Below are 17,460 nucleotides of genomic sequence, written 5' to 3'. Positions count from 1 at the left end.
AATTTCAACCAGCAAATAAATCACTTCATTTGTAATCTATAACAGTCACAAAAGTATTTAAAGAAAGGGAGGTTTTATCTATGGCTGACCCCCCAGTACTATTATGTACTGTTTGGGCGTGATGAAGATTCCTCTGCTCCGGGTCACCCACCCTTAACTGGTTCCTCAATACACCTTGTTCTACCTTCATGGAAAGCTGCTTTCTGAGGGAATCAAAGGTGAATCCTTGTTCTCTCTTTTTTTCCCAAACAGAATGTGATAACCAAGTTGGCCTGGCTATCATTTTTCACCACATTATTATCTCTGTTGAAAGACTGTTGACAGGAGATGTTTAGTCCACCCTCTTCTTCCTTGGAAATCCTGCTAAGACCCAGTATAACGTTTCCTCCCTACTAAGTAAGACCAGCTGAGACTTTGGCTATGATAAGGAAAACATGTTTTTCTTTTGAAATCTGATAGAAATCCTACAATTCAGAACTGATCATTATCTCCCATCCCATCTGATTATCAAATTAATCATAATCACTGCTGCTGCTTCTCCTCATCCCAGGGGTGTTTCAGAAGCCACATAAACACGATAAACTAAAAGTGGATGACACAATGAACAGCCCCTGTGCCCTTCAGAGGACATGCTAGATCCAAGGCTCTCTCAGACTGGTCACTGATTTCTTTACACAGAGCAGATCCATTTTTTGTGCGCATTCCAGTGAGACTTTCTGAAGCAAGAACATTTGAATGATAATGTGCAGGGTTCCTATTGCTCTATGTTCTATTAGAGATCCACTTCCAATTCTTCACCAATACTATCAATCTGGGGACTTCATCATTGGTGGCATTATGTCTCAAATCTATATAGCTTCAAGTATATTAACCTTCCACAAACCTCCGTCTCCTGAATTATTTGATGACATATTGTAAGGAATTGTGGATTTTTAAAATTTTATATATACATAGATATTTTAAATGTTTTTTAAATCCTTCATGAGTATATGTCAGCATTTGATATGTGGTGATTTAAGAAGATGGTGATGATTCCGACTTCTCCTTCTCTGTACTTCAGATGTTTATGATGGGCTTTGGAAGTTCTCAAAATGCTTTGTGCAAGATCTGCCAACCTTAGGTTCATAATTTCAATATATAAGGCAGGTCTAAAACTAGCATTTATCCATTATAAGATTACAAGAGAGTATAAACAGGATTGTTCACTTTCATTGCATTTAGGTTTTCAGGCTATTTCCCATGGAATACTTTGGATATAGAAAATCCATATTTGGCTTTTCTCAAACCTGCCACAAATGGTTAATCACTCATATTTGAAAGTGATCTTCTTATACGTTTTGGACAGTACTTGTATGATTGGGTGATCAGGCACTGTCAACTCATTTAAGCAGACTACTACTATCACCATCATTATCATCGTTGCAGTGTGGTTATAGCTGCTTACTCTCTGCAAACAAAAAGTACATTCCTACATGAGATATGGCCCTAGGTCATATTCTGTTGTGGTATATCCACCAAGGGTCCACAGACCAATATGACATTACACTGGTAGATTTGTTTTCTCATTTCCAAACGATTAGAGTATCAGAGTCATAATAGAGTCATAAAACAGTAACAAAAAACCTTCGGTGTTTGAGATTTCTCTCATGCATGGTACATATTTCAATGGATTAAATCCATATTCATTCAATGGAGTTTGACTCCTCATTCATTCATTCATGCAAGTTTTGTGTGAATGTTGACATGTACATAATACAAACCCTTTTACTTTCTGAGATTTTCAGAAAACAATAGCAAGGGGAAAGGTGAGTGTTTTGCAAGCATCTGCTCATAGAGGATGTAAATTAACAGCATTCAAAGCCATGCCAAGAGTTGACTGTAGAGGGTATCATGTCCCTACCTACCTGCCTACCTATCTGAAAAAACGTCCTTGGACTGTGGGCATATAATCTATTTCTCTAATCATGTTATACAATATGTTCCTCTCCTTACAGGCCCATGACACAACTCTACCAGCATATTCTGGCCTTGGCATTTGCTGTGAGGGAGATCAATGAAAACCCACATATCCTTCCCAATATCACACTGGGGTTCCACATCTATAATAGCCATTTCATTGCCAGATGGATCTATCAATCCTCACTAGCAGTTCTCTCCAGGAAAGGAAGATTCATCCCTAATTACAAGTGTGATGTTGAGGACACTCCCATAGCTGTCATTGGGGGATCAAACTCAGATTCATGTCTCCAGATGGCCACCATCCTTTGTATGTACAAGATGCCCCAGGTAAGATGTGTTCATGGAGAATGGGCAGAGATGAGGATGTGTACACTCGTCTTTAATGACATCCTTTCAGTTTGAATGTTGGTACTTAAACTTAAATTGTGTACTTAAAAATTGGAGGTGTGCCATAGACCTCAAGGACAAAACAGTTGTGGCCTCAAGAAAATGGAGATTTTTGATATTGCCTGGAGCAGTTTTTGATACTGCCTGAAGTGGTGATAGGTCATAGCACAATTTGTTATCACTTTTTTTTTTTTTTTTGCATTTTATCTCACCATTTGCTGCCCTTACTTTTAGCTCATCTACGGCTCTTCTCCCATGATGGAAAACAATGTACAAACTCTTTTCTCCCACTGGATGTTCCCAGATGGGACTCATCAGTACAATGGGATACTCCAACTTCTCCTGCATTTCAGCTGGTTGTGGATTGGGGTGGTTTCTCAGAATGATGATGCTGGAGAGCGATTTGTACAAAATGTCCTTCCCCTGTTTGCCCAGAGGGGTATCTGCTTTGATTTTATAGGAAGATTTCCTAAACTGAAGTTTTCTGGAGAGCTCAGTGAAATGGTGGCTGATGGTTCTGAAACAATACGTGTTGTTATGGGAAGCACTGCCAATGTTGTGGTTGTTCATGGTGAGATTCATACCATTTTGATAATGAGAACGATGCCAAAGGTTGCAGAAATGGATGATATACCAATGCATGCCACATCAAAAGTCTGGATAATGACTGCCCAGATGGAATTCACCTCATTCCCCATTCAGAGGGGCTGGGAAATTGATTTCCTCCATGGTGCTCTCTCCTTGGCAGTTTCCTCAAAGGAACCTGCAGGATTCCAGAAATTTGTTCAGATGAGAAACCCTGCCTCAGAAAGAGATGACAGCTTTCTCCAGCTTTTTTGGGAACAAGCATTCATCTGTTCTTTCTCCAATGCTTCTTTAGATAAGGAACATGAGGAATCATGCACTGGGGAAGAGAAGGTTGACAGCCTCCCTGGTTCTGTTTTTGAAATGACCATGACTGCCCAAAGCTACAGTGTCTACAATGCTCTATATACTGTGGCACATGCTTTGCATGCCATGCAATGCTCCACGTTCAAAATTAGAGCAATGACAAATGGAATAACAGTGGACTATCTGAAGCAACAAATATGGCTGGTAAAATTCTGATCCCATTAATGCAAATGTCATATTCTAGCACTCTGCTAAAAGTGGCCCCTAGTTTTGCAGTTCGTTTGTTGCTGAGAAAATATAATTGCATCCAACTTAATGGATGGAATGTTGTTTTTATTCTGTTGCCTTCTGATTTTATCCAAACACCTGGATCAAGGCCTGAGAGGTTGACCTCCCTCCTCCTCCTCACTCTCACTGAACCCAGACTCAGACCACTGCTTATCTGCTGATTGCCTAGCAACGCTTTGGCTGCCTTCCAATTCTTCCTCTCCTTGATAGCTAATAGAGTCTTCTCTAAAAAGGGGGGTCAAACTGCCCTTTTTTGATTCTGACAGGCAGTTGTCATCTGCAGAGTTGGTCCCTAGGTCAATCTTTGAGTCTAACTCATCCCTGACACTCTGGGGGGCCACGTTCCTAACACCTCTTCACGGAGCTGAAACACTATCCAACATCACAAACCAGCAGATAAATCAAAAGACACATCAGTACCTGCCCCACAGTGCACATCACATTGGAAATTAGTTTTGGGTGCATAGGTATGCTTTAGGAGAAGTAGCCTAGGGTAAAGTGGCCTGGAGAGACATATGTTAACAAACACCTCTGTATTTGATGATTGCAGTGGATTCGAAGCGAGTTGGCAGACTGAAATTTAATTGGGACAAGACCAATGCAAGGCATGAAACTATTATCTTCTTTTATTTATGTACAGATGCCATCTCTTTGTGTGTTTAATGAGAATTGCCATTTAGGTTAGCCCAATTGGTCAGTTGATATAGTTTAAATAAATTATAAACCAAAGGTCTCAGAGGTCAACTGTAATCTCAATTATCTAATAAGGAATCCTTTTGTAGATCTTCATTATGGTTCCCCACCCGCAATTTAGCTCCAACACTTTCTGAGAAGTATCTCCTTCAACAATAGTGCCAGAGAAGAGATTTCCTTTGACCGAAAGGGAGCATTAGTAGCTGGCTTTGATATTATCAACTGGGTCACATTCCCAAATGAGTCCTTTCTTAGAGTCAAAGTTGGAAAAATGAACCCACAGATTCACCAAGAAAAGGGGCTCAGAATTCATAATGAGGCCATCGTATGGCCCAGCAACTTCAACCAGGTAAATTCCATTTTATAGTATCTTCCGTCCTTTGCTCAGTGTTAAATCTGATGTCTCCTCAGGTCTTGGCTAGACTTGGTTAGAAGACCCATTGCCATTGCACTTATCTGGAGCCATTTCACCAACCTAAATAACTCTCCAAAGCAGTTATTGCAAACATGGCAGGGAACATTGGGAGATGAACACACAGCTGAAAACCTCTGGGAACATGAACTTATGCACTGAAATGCATATTGAATCAGAATAATTAAGTCAAATAATGATGGAATCACTACTATGTATGTAATATCCTTCAAAGAGTAATCCTTAAAAATTAGCAGACACAGAGGATGCCTATAATTGGAGGACCCCCAGTGTTCTGGAAAAAGTTCAAGAAATATTACTTGAAGACAATGCTATTACATAAGACAATGCTCACAGGAACGCAACATGCAAACTAATATGTTTAGAACCTGACCAAGCAAAGGTCACCATTGAAAACAAATATTAATGCAATATACAAAATAAAAATAAATTGAAATCACAGAAAGTCATTGGGCGACATGGCAGCAACAGCTCCAGCCCCCAGGGATCTCCAGGAAGGAATAAAGACTCTGTTAACCTGTTATGGAATTAAAATTTGGCCACAACTTTATTAAACTCTCAAATGTAGGAAGACCTTGGCTTAAGTATTGTGTGTGTATCCCTCCCAGCCCCGCAGCAGGGGGAACTGGGGCTCGTTATGGTAAATGGGATATGGGGGTGCACTGCGAGACGTATGTGCACGCAGGCAGCCCATGCCATATCTCCACACGCAGGGTAGTTCATTGACAACCTTTCAGTATATGGCCAGTGACACCTTTGATATAACCCCTTTAAAGAAGGGACCCTGGAATCACCGCCACAGAGGGGGTGAGTCACCACTTCACGCCCGCCCCCCATTATAGGGAAGAAAAGACTAAAGGATTCCACCCAAGGCCTTAAACTGCCAAAGTTGTGACAAATTGCTACGGGGAAGGAAAAAACCTGTCAATATAGGAAAATTTCTTCCCGGTTTGTCAACAACAACCAGTCAATAGACTGTGGCAGTGCCCGCTAAACAGGATGAAAAAAGGTTAACCTGCAAACAAGAAACATTAAACAAAGGGAGGGTAGGGAAGGTAAATCTCTTGAGCCAACTGCCTGGCTGCTGCTGGCTCCACCCTCTATTTATAAAACTGGCCCCACCTCCCAGCAGTGTAACTTGACTACTGAGGCTGGGTGTGAACCTCCAAAGAATAACACTGAGAGGCAGGCCAGTCCCTAGTTGCCAGTAAGTTCCCTGGTAACAGAAGCACCGTGTGCGATCTCGCAAAGGGCACCCACAATGTAAAGTGTGAGTGCTCAGTCTCCCATTTCAACTTCCCTCTCCCTGTCTTAGAAAACTTCCTATCCAGACTCTATTTTGATTGACCAGTTCAGTTCGATTTGCAGATCCTCTGGGCTGTTATATTTGATAGATATAAGCTTCCTTTCAAAATATTGTGTTCCGTGTCTTCTTTGAGCTGTGTTGGTAAAGGCAGTGTTCCCATTGATAATTCATTCTGACCTGCAGAAACATAAAATGAATTTTCCTATATTATTGTTGTATTTCTAAACTGTGTATTTCACCACCTTTGCTGTGCCAGGGAGATGCACTCCATGAAACTATTATCTTCTTTTATTTATGTACAGACACCACCTCCTTCTGTGTGCAATGAGAATTGTCATTTAGGTTACAGTCGGACCAAGAAGGAAGGGAAGCCTTCTTGCTGCTATGATTGTCTTCCATGTCCAGAAGGGAAGATCTCAAACCAGAAAGGTAGGAGTTAAACTGTGAACTCTTCAAAAGCTATATCAGGATCTTGTTTGATATCAGCACTGAGATTTGTATTTGGTGTACAAATCTGAATAGCATGGGAGGGATATATACAATGACTCAATCCTCCACCTTTTAGTTAACAGCCAAATGCATTAACCCATTGCACCAGAGGAGGGTTTTTTTTAAAAAAGTAGCCAATCTCAAACTAATTCCTACAAAATATAATTTTCTGAATTGTCTCCATAAGCTTGACAGGAATAAAGAGTTTTCAAATGTGAAAAGTTTACTATAGAAGATACCTTCTGGTTCACTATTGAAAAAAATATTCCAAAGGAGTGGGTCCATTAACAATAAAGACTTGGTCCCAATACCTCAAGAAAAGCAAACCACCTAGAGATTACCTCAAACATCAAGCTAGAAAAGAAGGGTTAGGGCTGTTCCTTTAATAACCTTGACCTCAATTGAGGGACCTTGAATCTGGCTTGGTAATAGAGGACTAGTCAGTGTTGGCATGGTAACAAAGGTCTCATGTGTTGTCAGTTATGTACCACCATTAACAGAGGTCAGGCTATCACACTCCCTTGGAATGGAAGGAGCTGGCAAACTAGCTAGCCAGATAGTGCATGTTCGGAATAAAACCTCAGACCTGTAGACTGCTAGCCTCTTAACATTGGCCCAGGATGTGGATTGCTTGGCAATCAAAGCTGAATATTACCTCTAAATATGAGGATATCTCTTTTAAAACTGTCCTCAGCATCATAATTCAAGGCTCTACAGTACATAAATTCTGCCAAGCATTGCAGAATGGATATCCACATATTTAATTCTGTCTTGTCTTTTTCAGACATGGATGTTTGCTTTGAATGTCCTGGGAACCAATATCCAAACCATTTCCAGGATGGATGCCTTCCAAAACAAATAACTTTCTTGTCTTATGGAGAACCTTTGGGCATAATTTTGTCCTCTTTGGCTCTCTCCTTTTCTCTCCTCACTGCTTTGGTTCTTGGAATATTCCTGAAGCACATGGATACTCCCATAGTCAAGGCCAACAACCGGAACCTCACCTACACTCTCCTCATCTCCCTCTTGCTTTCCTTCCTTTGTGTTTTGCTATTCATTGGCCAGCCTGGAGCACTGACATGCCTCCTTCGACAAAGTGCTTTTGGCATGATCTTCTCTGTGGCAGTTTCTTCCATATTGGCCAAAACCATCATTGTGGTTCTGGCTTTCATGGCCACCAAGCCGGGATCCAAGATGAGGAGATGGGTGGGAAAACCATTGTCCAACACCATTGTTCTTTCATGCTCTCTTTTTCAAGCCACCATTTGTACTGTGTGGCTGGCAACTTTTCCCCCTTTCCCTGATTTAGACATGAATACAATGATCAAAGAAATGGTTCTGCTCTGTAATGAGGGGTCAGTCCTTATGTTTTATTTTGTGCTGGGCTACATGGGCTTCTTGGCTTCTGTCAGCTTTATGGTGGCTTTTCTTGCTCGGAGGTTGCCTGACAGCTTTAATGAAGCCAAGTTCATTACATTCAGCATGCTGGTCTTTTGCAGTGTTTGGCTGTCCTTTGTCCCAACCTACCTGAGCACAAAAGGAAAATACATGGTGGCTGTGGAGATCTTCTCCATCTTGGCTTCCAGTTTGGGCTTACTGGGGTGCATCTTTTTCCCCAAATGCTATATTATTTTACTGAGGCCTGAACTGAATACCAAGGAACAGTTAATTAGAACAACAAAGAATCAGCCTAGCTGACCTAACTGAAGCCCATTGCATTCAAATGTCTTTTATTAGTAATGAGTGACATACCCTCCAAGATCACAGAAAGCTTCTGTTAGAGAATGGGCCTTGATTTCCATGTACTCACTTAGGATGATCCCATTAAAGTATTTCATTTTATTATTACAGCTCTTTATTTAATTTTTATTCCACGCTTCAGCCAAAGATTATAGAAAAATGCACAACAGAAAAATGCAAAATGGGAACACAAAGTATATAATAAACATCAGTCAATAGCCTCGTTATAGAGAAGCATCTTTTTCTCATGCCTAAAGATATGTAACAAAGGTGCCAGGCAGGCTTCCCTGGGGAGAGCATTTCACAAATGGAGAGTCATCGCAGTCTTGCACTGCCACTTTCTCAAGGGACGGGCCTCAGATGATGATAGCAGGGTCCAGATTGGTTCATATGGAGAGATGCGATCCTTGAGGTATTGCCATCCTGAGCCATTTAAGGCTTTATAGGTCAAACGGCACTTTTCCCCAAAGTATCTTAATTGAAAATTTTCAACATAAAATACAATAAAAACCAATCTAATCTAAAAAAGGAAGAAAGATGAGTAAATATAAGAGAATAAAAAGCAATAAATAAAAAGTTGTCAAGAGTTATAGTTCATTTTTTAATCTTTCTAAGTACCGTATTTTTTGCTCTATAAGACTCACTTTTTCCCTCCTAAAAAGTAAGGGGAAATGTGTGTGCGTTTTATGGAGCGAATGCAGGCTGCGCAGCTATCAGAGAAGCCAGAACAGCAAGAGGGACTGCTGCTTTCACTGAGCAGCGATCCCTCTTGCTGTTCTGGCTTCTGAGATTCAGAATATTTTTTTCTTGTTTTCCTCCTCCAAAAACTAGGTGCATCTTGTGGCCTGGTGCGTCTTATAGAGCGAAAAATACGGTAATCAATCACTCGTGCTTCCTGAGAAGAATTCCAACCTGTAAGATTAATCTACTTTACAACATCAAAAAATAAATATCACCTTTGTGCTGTTTAATTGCCAGATAGTTTGTCCAATTAACATTTCTTTCCTATTTCTATAATAATTAAAAGATTGAGGGTGCAGCCCTGAAGCTTTTTAATTAAAAAGTGGTTTATGCAGTGTCAAGCTGATGAAACAGTCCTTGTTCTGGGTTCCTTCATGTCCCTCAGAAATATTCTCTTTTCCCCAGGACAAATGACAGGTGCCTCTTCAGAACACCTGAGGGCATGCTAATTCTGAGGGGTTGGGGGATAGATAGTCAGACTGACAGCCTGACTATCTCTTATCACTCTTCACTAGCAGAGAACTAGTGGGGGAGCACCTCGGTCAGACATTCCTCAAACCAGAATCCCCTGCCCTCTTTTGGAGGGAGAGTTTCTCCTCTACCAGCCACCCCCAATGAATTTTACTTACTTCTACAAGCCCCAAATATCCAGATACCTCTCTTTTGTTTGTTGAGGTATGTGTGATTTGGATGCAGAATAATTAGAATGGCCCATCCCAAGTTCAGCATTAGAGGGAAAGATGCATAATACATTCTCTCAGAGTTTCTGCCTAGTTAACATTTGTGTCTGAAATTCAGATGCTGACAGCAGATGTCCTTGTAGTTCCACTCAGCTACAAGGTAAACATCAGACTCTGCCCTACCTCTGTCCCCACTTTGAGTCCTGGTCTCTTTCTGCAGCAAAATGAGGTGATAAAATCATCAGGTGGCAGGATGGATTATGCCACTTCAGAATGAAGGTAGGGTATACCATTTATGAATGCTCCCTGATGTAAAACAAACAAAGCAATGCAAGTGATAAACCTCCCAATGCATCGTGGTTCTAGGCTTGCCCTCTCTCTGATACGCAGGTTTTGCACCAGTAGGAAGACTCATTTCTGTTTTTGCTTTGCAACATTTCCATGCTATCCGTGTTTTCAAATACACCTCCATTTCTCCAATCTCTTCAACAACTTCCCCGCAGCCTCTTTCATCTGATCATTCCTCAGAGAATAGATCAGAGGATTGAGGAAAGGTGTGATAGCAGTGTAGAAGAGTGTTGCTGCCTTTGTCACATCTGAGTGGCTTTCTCCACCTGGAGCAGCTAAGTATACTCCTGCCACAGAACCATAAAAAATACTCACCACTACTAGATGGAACGATACGGTGGAGAAAGCCTTCCTACGACTGCCTTGGTTAGAGGTTTTCATCAGTGTGAAAACCACAGTGCCATAGGACAGCAGAATGCAAAATAAGTTGCCTAAAACCATAACATTCACAAAAACCTGGTGGATGAGAGGAGCATTCCCAAGTGGGGGGCAGGCAAGAGACAGGAGTGGCCCAGGATCACACAACAAATGGTTGATGATGTTGGGTCCACAGAAGGACATCCTGGAGATCACAGTTACTGGGACAATGTTCCACAGGAAGCCAAGGATCCAGCAAGCAGCCATCAGAGCACAGCAGGCCTCCTGGGACATAATTTGTGGGTAGCGCAGTGGGTGGCATATGGCCAAGTACCTGTCCAATGCCATGGCTGAGAGGAATAAACATTCTGTTGCACCAAGCGAGAAAAAGATGTAGAACTGGAAGAAGCAAGCCTGGAAAGAGATCGTCCAATGAGGGGACACCAAATCAAAGAGCATGCGAGGTACAGTGGCACTCATGTAGCACATCTCCAGCCAGGAGAAGATGCTTAGAAGGAGATACATGGGAAGTCGTGACAAGTGTGAGTCTAGAACCACCAGTGTGATAATGGTTAGATTCTCGGCCAAAGTGAGCACATAAAGAACAGTCAAAAAAAGGAGCAGCAGCAAACGCTTCACCTGTCCACCTCCAAATCCCAGCAAAATGAATTCTGTGACTTCAGTTTCATTGGCCAGTTCCATCTTCAATTGAATAATAATAATAATAATAATAATAATAATAATAATAATTTATTTATACCCCGCCCATCTGGCTGGGCAGCTCCCAAAAGAATATTAAAAACACAATAAAACATCAAACATTCAAAGCTTCCCTAAACAGGGCTGTCTTCAGATGTCTTCTAAAAGTTGCATAGTTCTTTATCTCCTTAACATCTGGTGGGAGGACATTCCACAGGGCGGGCATCACTGCCGAGAAGGCCCTCTGCCTGGTTCCCAGTAACCTCACTTCTTGCAGTGAGGGAACCGCCAGAAGGCCCTTGGAGCTGGACCTCAGTGTCCAGGCTAAATGATGGGGGTGCAGATGCTCCTTCAAATATACTGGGCTGATGCCGGTGAGGGCTTTAAAGTTCAGCACCAACACTTTGAATTGTGCTCGGAAACATACTGGGAGTCAATGAAGGTCTTTCAGGACCAGCGTTATATGGTCTTGTCGGCCACTCTCAGTCACCAGTCTAGCTGCCACATTCTGGATTCGTTGTAGTTTCCAGGTCACCTTCAAAGATAGCCCCACGTAGAGCGCATTGCAGTAGTCCAAGCGGGAGATAACCAGAGTAAGCACCACTCTGGAAAGACAGTCTCACCCTAACAGAAAGATTTACATAATATAACAGAGAAATTTACATATACCAAAAGGAAGTAATATCTGCCTTCCGGCCTATCACAGCTGTGAGTCTTTGCCTGTTTAAGAGTCATTCTTAACAAAGTACGACGCTGCTGCCTGGTGTGCAGTGTAAAACTATGCATGCTTTTGCAAAAGTAAGTCCTGCTGTATTGATTTGTGTCACTTCCAAGTAACAACTGATCCACACCCTACATAAGACATAATGAAACTGTTGAACTCACTCCCATAGCAGTCAACTTTTCCCTTTTCTTGTGAGGAATCCTATTCGGAATAAGGGAATTTCCCTTTTAAAAAGGGAAATGTTGACAGTTATGCTCACTCCTACAGAAGGCAATGACGGCCACCAAACTATACCCCTTTAAAAGAAAATTAGACCAATTAGTGGAGGACAAGGCTATCAACAAGGCTATCCATTCTGAAGGAAATCAGCCCACTGGAGTGCCCACTGGAAGGACAGATCCTGAAGCTGAGTCTCCAATACTTTGGCCACCTCATGAGAAGAGAAGACTCCCTGGAAAAGACCCTGATGTTGGGAAAGATGGAGGGCACAAGGAGAAGGGGACGACAGAGGACGAGATGGCTGGATAGTGTTCTCAAAGCTACCAGCATGAGTTTGACTAAACTGCGGGAGGCAGTGGAAGAAAGGGATGCCTGGCGTGCTCTGGTCCATGGGGTCACGAAGAGTCGGACACGACTAAACGACTAAACAACAACAAGGCTATCAACAGCTACCAGTCACAATAGCTGCATTCTACTTCCATTGTCAAAGGCATTATGACTATGAATGCCAGTTTCTGGCAACTGCAGGTGGGCAGAGTGCTGCTGCACTCATGTCCAGCTTGCAGGCTTCCCACAGGCCTCTTCTCAGCCACTGTGGGGAAATGGTGCTGCACCAGAGAGGCCATGGCCTTATCCAGCAGGCCTGTCTTGTGTTCTTATCCTTTTATGCTTGATAATGACATGTTGCCCTTGTACCCTGCACTCTTCTAAGCATCTTGGACAAACGGTCTCAAAAATACACAGGTGTGGAACAGCCTTTGCTTGGAAGCAAGCACAAATTATTACAGTAGGACTTCTTTTGTTTCTCCACAACACAATACAGAAACAGCTACCAAGTTTCCCATACTGGAACAAACTCATGAAAAACAAACAGCTGCAAAATAAGATTGGAGGAAGATCAAAGGAACAGTGAGTGAAGAGGTTTGCTATGCTGAATCAGATCCTTACCAGCCCAATCTGGCCAATGGTTGCACCTATTCACATCCATCCTTCTAATATTCTTACCTCTTCCCCCATTTGACTTATTTGGCACCTCAGTAGCATTCCATGTGTTGATCCACCACCCTGAAGGCATCTCATATATGTTGTGTCATAAACCAAGAGGAGTATGTTGTTCCACGTGTTTTAAAGTGGGACTTGGCAAGAAGAATGAATGGGCCTGTGCACAGAACAAAGGTTGAATGCATCTGATATATATATGGTGGCTCGTGTGAATGAGCCCCTCAAGAACAATGTCATTAGTATTCACCAAAACAACAGCTCTTTGGAGACTGATTGCCTCCCTCGGAAGCACGAGGGAGCCTCCTCGGGTATTTGGTGTTTTTGTGGGTTCTGCAAAGGGATTTATTAGAACAACCAAATGGATATATTGTGTTATGGAGTCTCAAGCTGATAGAGGCACTTGATTGACTTTCTTTTATTTTCTTCTCTTACTGTAAGGTTGGCTAAACTGTGGGCCTCCAGCTGTTCCTGGACTCCCATCATCCCTGGACTTTGGCTATGCTGGTTGGGTTGATGGGAGCTGGAGGTGAGCAACATCAGGATTATGGCAGTCCTGCTACCCCCGTCCAACTGCATCAGGAACTTCTGTTTTTTTTAAATTTATTTATTTTAAATAAATTATCACCCATCTAATGTGTGTTTGGGAAAACACTTTGTGCTTTAGTATGGATATTGGGGAGAAGTGAACTTTATACAGAACCAGCAAATAATAAGAGATGGTCTATTACTGATGTGAGCCAAAATTTTGGGGGAGGGGGGTGGGGTTGAGATAAATAAGGCAATGGTTTTGAAAAGGAAGGGCAATTTGATGGAAGGAGAGCTAATATTCTTCTACTCTTCCCTCTTCCGTCCTCCCTTTGGAAAGGACTACATGTAAGGATGGACAAATTTGTCATTTTCAGTTTGTCATTTTTCCAATCTTAAATTCAGTTAACATTTCCAAAGCTTTTTGTGGTTTTCCTTTTTAAAGAAAAAGGGAAACAAAGAAATCCTGTTAAAAGTAATCATCAGTATTTTGAGAGTATTTCTCCTAATACACCCTAATTGGGGAAGGGGGTCCCCTAAAATAGCCACAAGATTACTGAACATGCCCAGTGCCCACAGGATGTTGTGAGGAAAGAAAAAGGAAAAAAGGAAAATGTTAACTGGGAGAGGAAGAAATGGAGAGCTGGATATGGAAGACGTGAGTGTGAAGGGCTTTGTATCCAATGCTATTCCTAGTCAGGGAAAATGCATTGAAATTGATGAACATGATGACGGACTCACCGATACTTTCACTTGTCCCATGTCTAGAAAGCTCAGGTCCATGAGGTTTTCTGCTTGTCCTCTGCTTTCTAGGTCTGGATCCGAGCATTTTCCCACTTGTCTCACTGCTTCCCCCAGGGAATCCAGCTCCTCCCCACTGAATCAGAGTGTATGTCAATCTGCAGAAAACCTGACTGACGTTTTCTCTGATTCAGTGGAAAAAAGCAGGTTTTCCCAAGGGAAAGAAGTGGGACAACTGCTCACCGACTCACTGTTGTCAGCTGGCACCGACCCCTTGATTTGCACCCCTGCCAAGCCAATCCCCCCTCACTCACTCTGGGATACTTGCTAACTGATAAGGGAGAGCTTTGAAGGCTTCCACCATCATCTACATATCACATTTTTGTGACCGCCCCCCACATTACTTCCAGTCTTGGCTGCTGCTGCTGCTTATACAACCAACATGGAATGGCTCATGCAGAGGAGGGACGCAGGTGGTGCTGTGGTCTAAACCACTGAGCCTCTTGGGCTTGTGATCAGAAGGTCGGCAGTTCGAATCCATGTGACGGAGTGTGCTCCTGTTGCTTTGTCCCAGCTTCTGCCAACCTAGCTGTTTGAAAGCACTCCAGTGCAAGTAGATAAAAAGGTACCACTGTGGCATTCCCATGTGCTCTGGCTTCCGTCATGGTGTTCCATTGCACCAGAGGTGGTTTAGTCATGCTGGTCCCATGACCCAGAAAGCTGTGTGTAGACAAACGCCACCTCCCTCAACCTGAAAAGCAAGATGAGCACTGTATCCCATAGTCGCCTTTGACTGGACTTAAATGTATAAGGGCTCATGCATAACAGGGGGTATTGGTAGGCCTGAGGAAGTATAAAACCTTTAGAAAACAAACAAAATATTAAGCAACCCTCTGTAGTGTTTTGGTGGTTGTGTATATGATATTGTGTATGACACAATTGTGTATGTGTCAGGTTGGGAGGGGGAGAAAATGTGCTTGGAATAGTGAGAGTGATAGGATAGGAGAAGAGTTTAGAGTTTAGCAGTGGAGAGAAGTGAAAGAATGTGGTCAATAGGCATGACATGTTGACCAATTGTTGCAGTGGAATAGAGGGAATGGAATAAAATGGAGTATCCTGGAAAGGGGACTGTATGGCTGCATGGAATCCTGAAGAGGTAACATTATGTGTCAAGATAACATTTGTGTGTTGTGCTATTGTTCTCAACTGAAGGAGGAAGCTGCCTTGATTTGGTCTCCCCCCGACCTCTTTCCCCTGGTTAGTTCATTTTGAGCATCCTGACAGAACAATACATTTTTTTTTTACGAAGAGGCACCATTCTTGTCCAAATGGTAAACATCTGATCATTATCTCTCTCATTACAGGGCTGGATATCTTGGTTTGTTGTTTGTTTTCAATATTCCTTCTCTCCTTTTTCTTGCAAAAAGTCAATGTGTCTGTCAGGATGCTGTCAGCAGCTCCCAGCTGCTTGCCCAAGAAAGTGTAAAGACAAGGAAAAGTTTTTTATCGTCCTTTTTTATTTAAATATTACAGAGAGAGGCTACATAATCCAGCCCCTTGGAAAATGGCATTGTCCACCCCCACCCCACCCCCGTCTCTCCCACTTCCTCATTTGTCACTTCTACTGGTGCTGCTAGGTGCCCTCTGTCTTTGAGCTCTTTGGTCTCCAACTATTAAGGCTCGCCAGGTTATGGGAGATGAGGGGTCAGGAATAGTTTCTAAATACACCATGTCAGCCAGCTGCCGTTCCAGTCCTGTCTCCTCCTCTTCCATTATTTACCAACTCCCCCCCCCCCCACCGATCTGCCTCTGGAGGGGTCAGGATAGGGAGGCAGTCACCACCATTCCTCCTCTACCCAGTCCCAGACATTATCCATGCTGACCCACAAAAAAATCCCAAGTTCACATTAAATCCATACCTTTTGTTAAGCTTCACATTGATCTCACAAAACAGCATGCAAGCTTTTGAGAGACAGAAGAGCAGTAAGTTGGAGTGGGTAGAGTGAAAGGTTGGCTGATGTTGGAGCCATAGAGTCCTCCCTTAATCAGAGTCCTAAAACGGCTAAGGATGCTTTTACACAATCAGCTTTCTCTTCACCAGTCCTATCTTCCTCCTCTGCAACCTGCCCACTGCCTCCTTCACCTGATTATTCCTCAAACAATAGATCAAAGGATTCAGAAATGGTGTAATTGCAGTAAAGAACAGTGTTACTACTTTAGTAACATGTGATTGACTTTCTCCACTTGGAACTACATACATCCCAGCCACCGTGCCATAGAAAAGGGTGACCACCACTAGGTGGAAGGATATGGTGGAGAAGGCTTTCATGCGACTGCCTCGTCTAGAAGACTTCATCAGCGTGAGAACCACAGCACCATAGGATAGCACAACAAAGAACAGGTTGCCTAGAACAATGAGACCATCCACAGAAAACTGGCAGATAATGGGAATGTTTCCAACAGGAGGGCAAGCCAGTGAGAGAATTGGCCCTGGATCACACACAAAGTGGTCAATGATGTTGGGGCCACAGAAGGACAACCTGGAGATCAAAATAACTGGACCAATGTGCCATAGAAAGCCCAAAACCCAACAAGTGGCCACCAAGACATAGCAGGACTTGTGGGACATCATTTGTGGGTAACGCAGTGGGTGGCAGATAGCCAAGTACCGATCCAAAGCCATGGCTGACAGGAAGAAGCACTCTGTGTGGCCAAGAGAGAAGAAGATGTAGAACTGAAGGAAGCACTCATGGAAGGAGATGACGCCACATGGGAATGCCAGGTCAAAGAGCATACGGGGCACAGTGGTGGAGACGTAGCATATCTCTAGCAAGGAGAAATTGTTCAACAGGATGTACATAGGTAGCCGGGCCAGTTGAACATCTGCATGGACCAGTGTGATTATGGTGATGTTCTCAGCCAAAGTGAGGATGTAGAGCACAGCAAAAATGGCAAGGAGCAAGTGCCGCTTCTGCTGCCCAATTTGAAAGCCCAGCAAAATGAATTCCTCAACTGTGCTGCTATTGGTGAACTCCATCTTGAATGAAAGAAGTGCTATCGCAAACACTCAATAAGTGGTGTACATAATACCGTTGTCAATAACACAAGGATAAAATCAGTGAAACTTAAAAACAAATGTTGGTAGCCAAGATATAGGTACACAGCGTATTCTAGGCTGGGACCAAAATAGTGTTATTATGTAATCTTAAGGATTTGATTAATAGCACTGATCTTTAAT

The 17,460-nt window shown here is 42.7% G+C and overlaps 3 protein-coding genes across 3 annotated transcripts; 1 reads left to right on the top strand and 2 right to left on the bottom strand.

Moving 5' to 3' along the window:
• Positions 1-837: 837 nt before the first annotated feature.
• On the top strand, positions 838-8,144 carry LOC307201637 (vomeronasal type-2 receptor 26-like; the record flags this gene model as incomplete). Its single annotated transcript, XM_079950919.1, has 6 exons — positions 838-914; positions 1,995-2,286; positions 2,581-3,441; positions 4,340-4,567; positions 6,260-6,386; positions 7,231-8,144. 6 exons carry the CDS (start codon positions 838-840, stop codon positions 8,142-8,144), a joined length of 2,499 nt encoding a protein of 832 aa, XP_079807045.1.
• Positions 8,145-10,063: 1,919 nt separating this feature from the next.
• On the bottom strand, positions 10,064-11,014 carry LOC307201636 (olfactory receptor 11H6-like; the record flags this gene model as incomplete). Its single annotated transcript, XM_079950918.1, has 1 exon — positions 10,064-11,014. One exon carries the CDS (start codon positions 11,012-11,014, stop codon positions 10,064-10,066), a length of 951 nt encoding a protein of 316 aa, XP_079807044.1.
• A 5,282-nt stretch (positions 11,015-16,296) lies between these two features.
• On the bottom strand, positions 16,297-17,259 carry LOC307201635 (olfactory receptor 11G2-like; the record flags this gene model as incomplete). The annotated part of the gene is made up of 1 exon (XM_079950917.1): positions 16,297-17,259. The coding sequence occupies one exon, from the start codon at positions 17,257-17,259 to the stop codon at positions 16,297-16,299; it is 963 nt and encodes a 320-aa protein (XP_079807043.1).
• Between the last annotated feature and the right edge of the window lie 201 nt (positions 17,260-17,460).

The sequence above is a fragment of the Podarcis cretensis genome (assembly GCF_951804945.1).
Source record: "Podarcis cretensis genome assembly, chromosome: 13".
Taxonomy (NCBI): domain Eukaryota; kingdom Metazoa; phylum Chordata; class Lepidosauria; order Squamata; family Lacertidae; genus Podarcis; species Podarcis cretensis.
Note: the sequence above shows the minus strand (reverse complement) of the source record. Positions and strands in the feature narration are given on the sequence as shown.